The 13,325-nt window shown below is 40.5% G+C and overlaps 1 protein-coding gene across 1 annotated transcript in view; it reads right to left on the bottom strand.

Moving 5' to 3' along the window:
- Positions 1-13,325, bottom strand: part of PYGL (glycogen phosphorylase L) — a 43,991-nt gene that overhangs the window by 17,291 nt on the left and 13,375 nt on the right. Inside the window, exons 5-7 of the mRNA XM_025919486.2 lie at positions 6,916-7,047; positions 3,226-3,337; positions 2,671-2,753 (exon numbers count right to left, since the gene is read on the bottom strand). Of these exons, the coding sequence (XP_025775271.1) occupies positions 2,671-2,753; positions 3,226-3,337; positions 6,916-7,047 (327 nt within the window). The remainder of the gene's footprint in view (positions 1-2,670; positions 2,754-3,225; positions 3,338-6,915; positions 7,048-13,325) is intronic.

Below are 13,325 nucleotides of genomic sequence, written 5' to 3'. Positions count from 1 at the left end.
GAGACTGAGTGAGAGTTGCTCACCTGGTGGGCATGGCCAAAATATGATGGGGATCTCCTGCCCAGAGAACTTTAAGACTAAAGCTCATAGGACATACGGTGGAAGATGGCAGGTTGAATGTCAAGCATTAGACTTTGTTCTTTCCTGAAACATTATTAAAATGACAGTAAAGGGGCTTAAAGAAGGCATACAAATAAAGGATGAAAGGAATGGGAGACAAGACAACAGTAACAAACTTTTTGAAGCTGAAAAATAGATGGATGAGTGGTAATTGGGCCAGAAGACCCAGGAAAGCTGAATTTTGACCTGGTAGAGGAGAAGAGCCAAAAAGCAGCTAAATTTATGTGCCAAATCCGCTAAAGTCTCAGGACTTGGCAGCACTGGGTGCATTTGGAAGTAGGGGTGAAGATGCGGTAAAAGGTTAGTTGTGAGGGGGTGCCTGGGTGGCTCAGCTGGTTAAGTGTCCAACTCTTGATTTAGGCTCAGGTCATGGTCTCACAGGTTTGTGAGATCCAATCCCACGTCAGGTTCCGCAACGACAGCATGAAGCCTGCTTGGGATTCTCTCTCCCTCTATCTCTGCCCCTCCCTCCACTCTCTCTCCTCTCAAAAATAAATACATAAACATTGAAAAATAAATGGTTAGTTGCAAGCCTAAGAAGTAGCTGGCCTCAGACTTCATCCCCAGTTCCCTCAGCTGAGCAATCTCCTTCCCCAACTGAGACAGAAGCTGACATTCTCTGGAGATGGAAACACAGGGTTCTCTGGGCTGGAGGGAAGCAGGTACAGCCGAAAGCAGGGTTACCACTCTGTACTGAAAATGGGGGGAAAGGGAGTTAAGTGAAAATTTATGTGCTGAATTGTTGAGACTCTAAGTTTTCTTCTCCCAATCAAATTTCAGAACACAGGCAGCCAACACTAATTCTGCGAGGAAAGAAGCTGCAAGAGCCTTCTCTTGGAGGTGAGAAAGATCAGAGCAAATAGTCCTGCATGGTCAGACCTCAGACCAGGGCAAGACCATGGAGGATGCGTCAGAGAACTCAAGATCGTGTCATTTTTTTTAAAAGGTTATTTCTTTATTTTGAGAGAGAGAGAGAGGCGCAGAGAGAGAACGTGAGAAAGAATCCCAAGAAGTCTCTGCACTGTCAGCTCAGAGCCTGATGTGGGGCTAAATCTCCTGAACCAGGAGATCATGACCTGAGCTGAGATCAAGAGTCAGACACGTAACCGACTGAGCCACCCAGGAGCCCCTCATGACTGTATCATTGAGGAACTTAGGGAGCATATCTAAGATTCTGTACTTTTCTTATAGGTGATTAGAAGACTTTAAACAGCTTTAAGCAAGGGAAAAAAATCTAGCTAGCAGAGGGAGGACAGTTGCAACATTCCTGGAAGAGAGAGAGACTAATGTCTGGATGAGGGCTATGGCCAAGTTGGGAAGAGAGAATGAGTGTGCTCTTGTAATTACAGTACAAAAATGATTTATTAACTTGTACTTAAAAACAGGCATGACCCCGAGAGCTACCTTTTACTCAATGAATTTAGTTAACTTTGCATCCCATGCTAACTTAGTATACTCTGTGAACTGCTAGAGATAATTACTTCCAAGAAAAGTTAGGTTTGGCCCCTACTGAAGCTGGAGGATGCATTTTAAGCCCCTTCCAGTTAAATAATTCAGGAGGCTGGGTTTAGCTAGGTAGTACTTGGAAGGATTCTTATATTAACTGACCACAAAACAAGACCACTTTTTGCTTTTGGGTCAGAGATTTTTCTGACATGCACTGAAATCACAATGTTTCTCTCAAAGGAAAAAGTATACTATAAAGTTTCTGAAAATACTATGGCAAACTTAATCCTCTGTAGAGACTATAGTTCAACACCAAGTGGACACCTGGTCTTAAGGACCATTTATATCCCAGTCTTCCAATCCTTCTTTTGTGTCACTTTTCAGAGCACAGTACTAATTTGGTTGTTCCTGAGACTTATTATAAAAGAGTAATCATTACAGCTTCAAGAAAACAACTTCACCTGTATATAAGGTAGAGCTAAGTATATTTACATCAACTGAGAATCCATAGTGGTCTTCTGTGATCCAGTTCCAAGTTTTTTAAAAAAGATTTTTTTTTTTTAATTTTAGCTATTTTTAGTATAAAATTAGGAATAATCACCTATTAAAAAAAGTTTCAAGGGATGAATAAGTGGCATAAGAAACAAATGTTTGCTTCTGGGTCTGCTCCCAGGTCCAGACCCCACATTGCCTGAGGGCAGAAGGCTGGGATGAGCCTGTCAGCAAGGGGAAGAGGCCAGGCAGGAAACTTCCAGAGTCTCCTGACCCTGTGGAAGAAACTTCTGTTTGGAACTGAAGCAGTATTTCACCAGTGCTCCCTTCATCTTTTATATCCAGGCTTGGTTTTGAAATGTAACCTCCCAACTGGTCATGAGATTACTAGTCAAGGGCAAAATACCAATTCTGATTTCATGAAATGTACAAATTTGTTTTCCTTACTTGGCGGGGAGCAGAAGGGAAATCTAGTAATTCAGGAGGTGACAGAGATTACTGTGCACTGAAGAAAAAAAATCAGTAATGAAGAGGTGCTTTATGGGCTATAAAGGGGTACTTCTGAAATAAGCTGCTTCTGTTTCTACTGGGAAAGCAAGCTTGACCACTCACATTATCATTGGGATAGAGGACGCGGGAGATGTTCTCGGCCAGATTTCGGTCCAGCACAGCCTGAATGTAGTCTCCAACGTTAACTGGGGGGAAGGTTAGAAAAATGAATAAACAGATAAGCCAGCCACTGTTATCGAAGCCCCTTGACCTCACCTGATGCTTGCTGCATGCCATGTGGATGTAGGGATTCTACAATTCCTGAAAGTTCAAAAGGAATTCCATAGATCTCCCTGCTGTGATTTGCATGAGAGTCTAAGAGGGCCAGACAGAAGGACTGCTTTAAAAATGTCCTTGCATGTGCTCCATAAAATGGCTGCTCAGCCACTTAAGAGTTCTATCAGAAACTCAAGACTGTTCTCTCAAGCTCAATTTGATACTAACTATTAATCAGAAAGACTACACAGGCATACACACACATATACAGAAACCATTTATGCCCCACTCCCCAATATCTTTGTTTTGTGCCATCTTTTAGAGTTGGTGCTGATTTGGTTGCTTCTGTGATCAAAATATTAAACATACACACACAGACACAAGAGCCCAGTCTGTACTCACAGTCTCTGAGGTTAAAGTCATTTGGCGCCCGAGCAGACCAGAGGCGCATGGTGTTGACGGTGTTGTTCATATAGCCGGGCACCGGGGTGTCATATGGCAGGGCCAGGACCACCTGTGGGATTAAACCAAAGCAGCTGCTCAGTTCCCCACGTGTAGGGACGTTGGCTGAACAATGGGATGGAAGTTAGCAACTGGATTTCTGTTCCTGGCTCCATCACCAACTCAGACTGTGAGGGGCCTAAACCAAGACGGGGGTCCTAGGACTGGAGGGTAAGTTATTAGGGACCATGTGGAGCTTCCTCCCACTGGAGCAATCTGGGTGGCTGGAACCATCTAGACTGATGGTCCCCCGAATCATGCCAATGGTGCCTTCCCTTTGTGTCCCTTGCCTTGATGTGGATGCAGATCTTTCATGTTTCAGAATAAGCCATTGTTCTAAAAATAATAAAATATGATGTACAAAGTGACAAAGTGAATCTGTATTCACTAAAAACAGGAATAGGGCAATTTTAGTGTAGGTAATTCAATAGTCTTATTTCAAATATGGTGAAAATTAACAGAACAGAAACATATGCAGCTAGATTATAGATGACGTTTAAAATACTATGCTAGATTTTTCAAAGTTGCATGGAGAAGAGTTATTTTGGTGATGAGACCAATCAGCTGATTATCAGCTGAGATGGGTGTTAAGAGGTGAGCTTTGGAGAATTGGTAGCTCAGTCTTTGTGGCAGTCATTGAGACTGAGAAGTACAGGAAGGTAACTGTGTTTCACATGAATTAAAATTTATGTGGGAAAAGACTCATTTCTATTCTGACTCATCAGTCAGGCTCTAAGGAAAGGCAATGACAGTTAGAGAGGGAGGGAGGCAAACCATAAGAGACTCTTAAAAACAGAATAAACTGAGGGTTGATGGGGGGTGGGAGGGAGGGAAAAGTGGGTGATGGGCATTGAGGAGGACACCTGTTGGGATGAGCACTGGGTGTTGTATGGAAACCAATTTGACAATTAATTTCATATTAAAAAAAAAAAAGAAAGGCAATGACAGACTGACTGGACTGAAGGGTGCTAGAGATCACTTAGTGCAACACACTCTTTTTGGACATGACAGGAATGAGGCTGAGAGAGAAGTGACTTGCCCACAGTCACAGTCAATGGTAGGGGTGAAACCGAAACACAAAGCTCTTTAATGTGAGTTATGAGTGAATGAAGTCATATAGTCTGTATCAATCACATATATTCAATCATGCTTCTACGAATGCCAGGACCTCGAAATAATAAATGACCCTCCTTTAAATACTTTTACCAGGAAAGACAGATCTCTGGAGATTTTTAAAGTACACTGTGATCCATCAGGAAAAGTTGGTTACAGAATGGGAGTGAATCTGGGTTGAAACAGGATTTGTCCTCTGATCCTTGAAGTGTAATTGAGGCAGCTGTGGAAATACACTCAGATATCCCTTCAGAGAACTTTAGGCAGAACTTGCCACCTAGGAGCTTGAGCCGCTGAGGCCGTGCTTTCCTAGGGATGCTTCCATCATGTCGGAGCTTGAGAGCTAGGACTTGGCTCAAGAGCAATCTTTAATCTCAGGCCCCACCAGCCTGGCTGCTTGCTCTGAAATACACAGCCACCTGAGCTCTTCCTGAGGATCCTCCTTCTTTTCCCTTTTCTCTTCACAGGTGCCACACCTCCTCCAACTGCCCCCTCCTCTCTGTCACTATTAGCAATTGCCCCAATATGTCACTTGTACTTCTAATTCTCTCTGGCGTCTGCTTCCCAGAGGACCAGTGCTGACACACATGTGAAATGGATTGCTCAGTTTCCTGGAAGCTGCCCACAGCATGTGTATACCACGCCTGTCCTCATGCTCTCTGACCTCACCAGCTACAGACCTGGGGCTGATTTGGGTGATGGCTTCCATAAATCCATAAAGTGCTGCACAGTTTGGGCCAACTCACCTTATATTACACCTGCCCCATAACCTTGCCTTTGTGGGCACAGAAAAATATATTCTTTCTAATTGAATGTCTGGATATATTATGAAAATGTCTAGAGGTGCTCTGTAAATACAAGGTAGCTCAACAGTGGGACCTGGTGTAAACAGAATGCTTCAGGATTGATTGTGTTAACTACATACATTTGAACAGGTTAGAAGTCAATGGAAGTTTTTAGACACCAAAACATATACCAAATACTTGCTAGTTTAATACCAAATACGCGTGTGAATTCTTTGGGCATATTAATGATTGATTTGTTTGCAGCTCTCCTGATCACATGTGTAACCAACTGCAATTTAGATTGTATTCTATTGTTCAACTAAATTTAGAAAAAGAGAAACCTATCTTGAAATTATAGTATTAGTTTATACCATATTAGTTTATACCCTTATACCATTATACTATAATGACCTATTTTAGTTTCTAATCTATTTCATATGTTGAAGAAATTCACCCTCAGATAGAAAAATCATTTTTAAATAGTCTTATTTTTCTGAACTGCAAATAGCTCTACATGGATTAGCAGAATAAATTATCAGTTTAAAAAGTCAACTATAAAATGGGTGTTGGTTCTTCTAAAATAAAATGAAGCTTTTATTCATGGAGAATAATCCACAAACCATCTGAATTTAGTATTACAATACTGAACTTCATTCACAGTTTTGCTAAATAAAAATATCTACTTGGTCTTTACCATTTCTTTTAAGCTTTTAAAGAATGGCTAGTGACACATCGTTCCCAGCCTGAGACCATATTTATTAAGCAAATATCTCAAATGGAGCCTCCAAAGATTAGACAATGCAGTCTTGTAATAGGGGTTATTTATCAGGAAGTAAGAAGACAGCAAAGCACAAATCATCACTGGGGGTGCTGAGAAGTGAACTGGTCAGCAACATGGTAATGCTCCATATCCATCCATGAATTAAGTATGCTTGGATCGACACCAGCATTATTTTTCTAGAAGTGATTTTGCACAAAATAACAATTTGTAAAATTTTGTATTATTTTTCTTAACATATAAATGTTGGCATTCCTCTAAATACTTTAGTTTAAAATTTTTTTTTTAAATGTTTTATTTAATTTTGAGAGAGAGAGGAGACAGAGTGTGAGCAGGGGAGGGGCAGAGAGAGAGAGACGCACACAGAATTCAAAGCAGGCTCCAGGCTCTGAGCTGTCAGCATAGAGCTTGACATGGGGCTTGAACCCACAAGCCATGAGATCATGACCGGAGCTGAAGTCGGATGCTTTAACTGACTGAGACACCCGGGCACCCCTAATAAATACTTTAGTTTTAAAATATTTACCCCTGAGAAGTAGCAAGTAAATGTATGGCAATGAGGTGAGGAATGACATTTACATTTATTTAGTCTTGGCATCAAAAACTTTTTATAAAACTGGAGAGCTAGGCATGCTAGGATTACAGAATCAATTAATCTCTGATGAAGCTGATTGCAAAATGACCCTGATAAGTTACTTGATCTTGAGGAAATCACTTCTCTCTTTGTCTCAGCTCCCTTGTTTCCAAAATGAGTGGGTTCAATAAGAGAGGTAATGGATTTATTTGTAAAAATATACTCTTCAATTATTCAAAACACAATGTACTGTATCAGTATCATATACATATTATACTTTATGCTATGTATCCACTGTGCTATACAGTACAAAATATTCAGCATGAGGACACTCTGAATACCTGGGTGTCGATCCATTTGGTGCCAGTCTTGGTGTGCTCTACTTTTCCATAGAAGTGCACAGGCAGCATGAATTCAGGACGGGCTTTCTCCCAGGGGTTTCCATGCCTGAGCCAATCATCTGCCTCTTCTACCTGCAAAAAGGACATGGCTTAGAATTTATTTTTCAGGAGGGATGCCTGGGTGGCATTTATTTAATGTTTAATAAGTAAACATTAAAAAAATTGAAAAATAATTTATTTTTCAGGAGATGTGGACCTTCAATTATATCAAATCAAAAATATCTTTGACTAAATCAATGCAAGAATACTTTTCGTAAGAAAGAACTGTCAAACTCAATTCACCTTTGTTAATGTATTACAATAATTTAGGTAATACATTACAATAATTTAGGTAATACATTACAATAATGTATTACCTAAATTAACAACAATAATACTTGTTAATACATAACATTTAATCCTCATAGCATAACTCTATAGGATGGAACTATGATGTTTCCTTTTTTATTTTTATATTTATTTATTTTTAAGAGACAGAGACAGAGCATGAGCAGGGGAGAGGCAGAGAGAGAGGGAGACACAGAATCTGAAGCACCTGCAGGCTCTGAGCTGTCAGCACAGCCCAAATGCGGGACTCAAACCCACAGAGAGATCATGACCTGAGTCAGACGTCCAACCGAACGAGCCACCCAGGCACTCTTATGTTTCCTTTTTTAAAGAGGAGAAAATTATAACATCTGTCACACAGATGGTAAATGGTACAGCTGAGATTTGACCTTAGGTCTGCAGGTTCCAGAGCGTGTGTCTTAATATCTGTAAATACAATTGTCCAGCTTGAGGGATAGAGGGAGGCCATCCAGGAATGTTTATAACTGGATACCTGGACCTGATGGGTCCTAGATGATGGTTTCTGTCAAGATTCTTTTGCCTAGAATACCCAGAATCAGTTAAGAAATACTACTCATAGAGTAGTATGAGCCTGGGTGGCTCAGTTGGTTAAGCATCTGACTCTTGATTTAGGTTCAGGTCATGATCTCACGGTTCGTGAGTTCACGCCTCACACTGGGCTCTGCACTGACATTGAGGAGGCCGCTTGGGATTCCTTCTCGCTCTCTGCCCCCCTCCCCCCGCCACTTGCTCGTGATCTCAAAAATAAATACAATTAATAAAATAAAAAAAAAACAATACTACTAATAGAAATTCTCTTAAGAAAGCTTATTTCAATATAGGTATAAGACACTATTACATTCTGTAGTCTTTGTTTAATTTAATCCTTTCATAATTATGATCTGATAATGAACTATTAATTATGGTTCATTTTGAAAATAACATCTACTAATACGTAAAGAATTTTTTGACAATTTCAACATTTCCCCATGTTTATGTTAATTTATAACAACACATTTTTTATAAAAAATTTTAAAATCATAATATGTATGATTTTAAATCATGTATGGACATGTATGTATGCATATCAAATTAATTTTGGTTTGCAACACACATGCCCAAACAAGAAAAAACACATTGGAGAGGGGGGATGTATTCTTAAAGTAAAGATATCATTAATGAAACCTTTAAAATACTATATATATATTAAAAAATTGAGTTGTGTTTTCACAAGAAAGGAAGGGGTAAGGGATTTTAGTGTAAAGTACTCGTCAAAGAGATTACCCCAAATATTGATATTTTACCTATTTGATTCCTCACCTTCCCCTCTTAGAATATATAGCTTTATTTTAAGAAGATTTTGCTTATGAATTATGACAGACTGCTGGATGTTTCATGACTCTCACCTAAATACAAGTTCAATGCCTACCCCAGGCACACTGTAGAGAAAAAGAAATACAGTATCTTTTCAGGTATTAGGCAAAACACTGATGTCAACAGATAGACAAGAAAATACACATTCATTTATTCAAACACTGACTATGACTTTATATCAAGAAAGCCAGTAAGCTACCCATTAATACGAAGTACGTGCATAATGGTGAAACAAAAGGGGACTCATAGAAACAACATCTGCAGGTAGTAGATCTGGGCGTGAGAGAGACGCTAGAGGCAAGATGCACCACATGTAGGGTGAAGCCTAGGGAAGGCTGGAGCTAGGTCTGAGCTAATCAGCTAATCAAACCTTGTTAAAATGCAGATTCTCAGTCAGTCTGGGAGGAGGTCTAAAATTCTGCACTTAAGGGGTGCCTGGGTGGCTCAGTCGGTTAAGCGTCCAACTTCAGCTCAGGTCATGATCTCGCGGTCTGTGAGTTCGAGCCCCATGTCAGGCTCTGTGCTGACAGCTCAGAGCCTGGAACCTGTTTCAGATTCTGTGTCTCCCTCTCTCTCTGACCCTCTCCTGTTCATGCTCTGTCTTTCTCTGTCTCAAAAATAAACAAACATTTAAAAACATTAAAAAAAAATAAATAAAACTCTGCACTTAAATTTTTTTTAAAACTTTTAATGTTTATTTATATTTGAGAGAGAGAGAGAGAGAGAGAGAGAGAAACAGAGCACAAGCAGTGGAGGGGCAGAGAGCGAGAGACACAGAATCCGAAGCAGGCTCCAGGCTCTGAGCTGTCAGCACACAGCCCGATGCAGGGCTTGAACCCATGAACTGTGATCATGACCTGAGCCAAAGTCAGATGCTCAACTGGCTGAGCCACCCAAATGCCCCTGAAATTCTGCATTAAAAAAAAATGTTTTTAATGTTTATTTATTTTTGACAGAGAGGGAAACAGAGCATGAGTGGGGGAGGGGCAGAGAGAGAGGGAGAACAGAATCTGAAGCAGGCTCCAGGCTCTGAGCTGTCAGCTCCCCCGGGCTCGAACTCACGGACCTCGAGATCATGACCAGAGCTGATATAGGACACTGAACCAAATGAGCCACCCAGGCGCCCCTGAAATTCTGCATTTTTAACATGTGTCCTGGGGCTCCATGGTGCAACCAGGAGCTATGTGGTGATACAAAGTCAGTAACTGCAACTCAGAATTTAGACTTCCGCTTATTCTAGTCAGAAGAGAATATCAAAAAATGAAGTAAAAATTTAACAAGGAAACAGTTGAATTTTAGCAGCTGATAAGCTGGTTAAGTTAGAGTCCATTAGCTTGTGTTGATAGCTAGAAATGCTACACAAATAAATGAACATATCCACAAAGGATCAAAATATCCTGACTTACAAAACACTTTATGCTGCATTTAGGCAAGGGCAGGTTGGGGGTTTTCAAACACTGGTCAGTGTGAACACTGCTTCCTGTAACAGGAAGAAACCTCATTTCAGCACTGGAGACAGTTGTAAAACCCACCTGAAGGCATTAAACAAAATGGGACAATGAGGCAGAAACAGCTTTCCTCAAAAATCTGTGTATAGGAGAGCTGACAATGTATCTTCTGCTGAGAAATGCAGCAGGATCATATCGTTTTGCCCCCAAGCAGCGTGAAATGCTCTCGCAAGAGATGAACTCTGGGCTCGTCACCACTGGCCCACTGCTGAGCAAGTCAGAGGCTGCATTTGCTCTTTTGAGAGAATATGAGGTGACAAGGCACCAGTCAGCAGATTACTCGTAATGCCATCAAATGTTGGTCTTTTTAACTTTTCCCTGAATAATGGCTGATTTCAACTCCACTGGGGTAACAAGTTATGTAGGAAGACAGAACTCCTGGCTTGCTGTTCTTTGTCTCGAACCTCTTCCTGATTTGGTAAGGAACCGGTTAATTATTCCCTCAATTTCACAAATCTTGTTTTTAAGGTAAATTGGCCAACATTTCATAAGCACAGGCTGGTCTGAACAGATGAGAGGAGAAAAGGGGAACTGCGGCCACCACCCCCACTAAACCCTCAGAAGCTGCAGAATGGTGATAAACCTCTACCTTGCTTTCTTCCAATGGATCAACAAACTGGTCTGTAAATTTAGATTTCCATGTAGCCAGTGACCCCTGAACGCACCGACATGCTGAGTCGTGTGAAGGGCAGGGGCAAGATAGAAGAGCTTTCATTTACATCCAAGTGGGCTGCTGGATCTGAACACGCGGGATCAAAGAGAGCGGAGACAAAGAAAGTGTGGGTCTGTGGAGGAAGAAGCGGTGCTCCTGTCGGGGGGGGGGGTGGTGAGGAGGGGGCACAGCCTCGACTTGGCATCTTCCTAGAGGAATGACGCAAGGGCTTCTGTGTTCCAGCCAGCATGGGAGCAGAGGTCAGCTCAGGGAGCTCTGTTAGTGACTGGATTGTAAGAAAGGCTTTCCCCGTCGACTGGGACACATGGGACATGAAGAACTAGTGAGCCAACAAACTTTGTTTTCTGATGGTACAATAAATTGAAAACTGTTTATGGGGGCACCGTGAATTCAACAGTGGTAACTAGAATCTTGCTGGGCAATGTGAATTGTGTGAGAGAAGGGTTGATTCAACTCTGAGATACCTACTGTGAGCACCTTTCTACTCTGAGCTTTGGTATGGGACTGTTAAACTTTAATGTGAGGCTGTTCCAATTGTCTTTCCCTCCTTCCTCCCAGGGGCCAATTATTTTCATTCAAGACTATTACTGATAAAGTTTCAATGATCCCCATTAGAGTTTAAGGTAAGTCAAGAATTTTGGCAATAAAATTACTTTCCTGGGGTTTCTGGGTGGCTCGGGTGGTTGAGCATGTCTGACTCTTGATTTTGCCTCAGGTCATGATCCCAGGGTTGTGGGACAGTCCCTCTAGGGTCTCCACACTGAGCACGGAGCCTGCTGAAGATTTCTTTCTCTATCTGTCTCTCTCTCTCCCTCAGCTCCTCTCCCCTGCTCTTGTACTTTCTTTCTCTTTCTAAAATAAAAATAAATCAATAAATCAAATTATTTTCTTTAGGGTATTCACAATGAACACTTTAGTACTGCAAATGTTCCTTGAAGAGACTTCAAAAACTAGAAGTTCATTAACCTTTAAAAATCTTCCCAGTGTGTGCCATTTTCTTCAGCCTTCTCCACTGCAGGAGCAATGATGTAGCTGATGTGTGTGGGGGCATGCCCATACCTTCAAAAGATAGGCTTTCCTGGAAGATACTTTTTTTTTTTTAATAGAAATAGTCTCTTTTTTAATGGTACGGTGTATTTTATGTTTGCCCTTTAAAATCCCATCACAGTAAACAATGGATATGGTAAATATAATTATGAGTTTTTCTGACTCAGTTTCAAGTCATAGTGAGAGTAGTGATGATGGCTAGCAAGGTCAGCTTTGGAGACTTGCAAAAGTTATGTAGTGTCTCTTTCTCATGAACACTAGAAATATAAGCTTCCTGGATCTGATAGGAGAGAAAGGGAACGTGTCCTAGAATAAAGGCCATTTAAAAACAGCAAAGGTACATTGAAGAGGGCATCTTTTGGGATGAGCACTGGGTGTTGTATGGAAACTAATTTGACAATAAATTTCATATAATAAAAAAAAAAAGAACACCTAATAAAAACTTTAAAAAAAAAGTAGCAAAGGTAGTAGGTATGGTTTTAAAAACAGTGAACTTACATAAAATCCTGGGGAAAAGGCACTTGAAAAAAAATTTTTTGAGACTGATGTGCCGAGTTTCTCTTAAATTGTTCACAGAACAGTAAAGAGGCAAGAAAGGAAATCCTTATTCTGAGGTATAATGCATGCCACACATACTTTCCAAGACTGAGACTGGATACGATGTATTGCTTGGTCGGGCTGTATCAAAATGTTGGTCACGCTAGAAATGCCTGTTAACCTAGGCTTCTCACAGTGTAACTCTAGATTACTTCACTGTGGAAGGGAGCCTGTTATTTTGTTTTCTAACTTTTATGATTATAAAATACACACGTCTTGTGAAATATGAGTCATATTGAAGAGCGAATGTAGGATACTAAAAGTGACCTGTAATCGTATCTCCCAGAGATAATCACTGTTGAAGCTTTGATGTATTTTTTCCTAGTATTTTTTCTTTATCTTTTTGGCTTCTTTTGAAAATCCATATGATTCCACACCTCCTTTTTTCAACTAACATAAATAATCTCCCATTTTATTAAAATTAATCAAAATATATTAATAACTATATTAATATTATACAATACCACAATTTGTTAAATTATCCTCTTTTTCTTAGGCAAAATTATCACTTTTTTGAGTGCCTATTTGTGTGCCAGACATTGTAGATATCTTCATAATAGTTTCATGAAGCTGGTATCTCCATTTTATAGGTGAGAAAACTGAGGATCAGAGAGGTCAGGGAACCTAATCAAAGCAACACAACTCATAAGTGTAATGAGTAGCAATTAGGCTCAGATTAGAAATTAGATCTCAGTTATGGCCTTAATGTTTTTTTTTTTTTCTACACAATGCTGCCTCCTAATTCCTTTAGGGATAGCTAAGGGGCGCCTGGGTAGCTCAGTCGGGTGAGCGACCGACTTTGGCTCAGGTCATGATGTCATGGT

The sequence above is a fragment of the Puma concolor genome, chromosome B3 (assembly GCF_028749965.1).
Source record: "Puma concolor isolate L17-30 chromosome B3, mPumCon1.1.hap2, whole genome shotgun sequence".
Classification (NCBI taxonomy): Eukaryota; Metazoa; Chordata; class Mammalia; order Carnivora; family Felidae; genus Puma; species Puma concolor.
The sequence above is the reverse complement of the archived record's forward strand: the minus strand, read 5'-3'. Positions and strand labels throughout refer to the sequence as shown.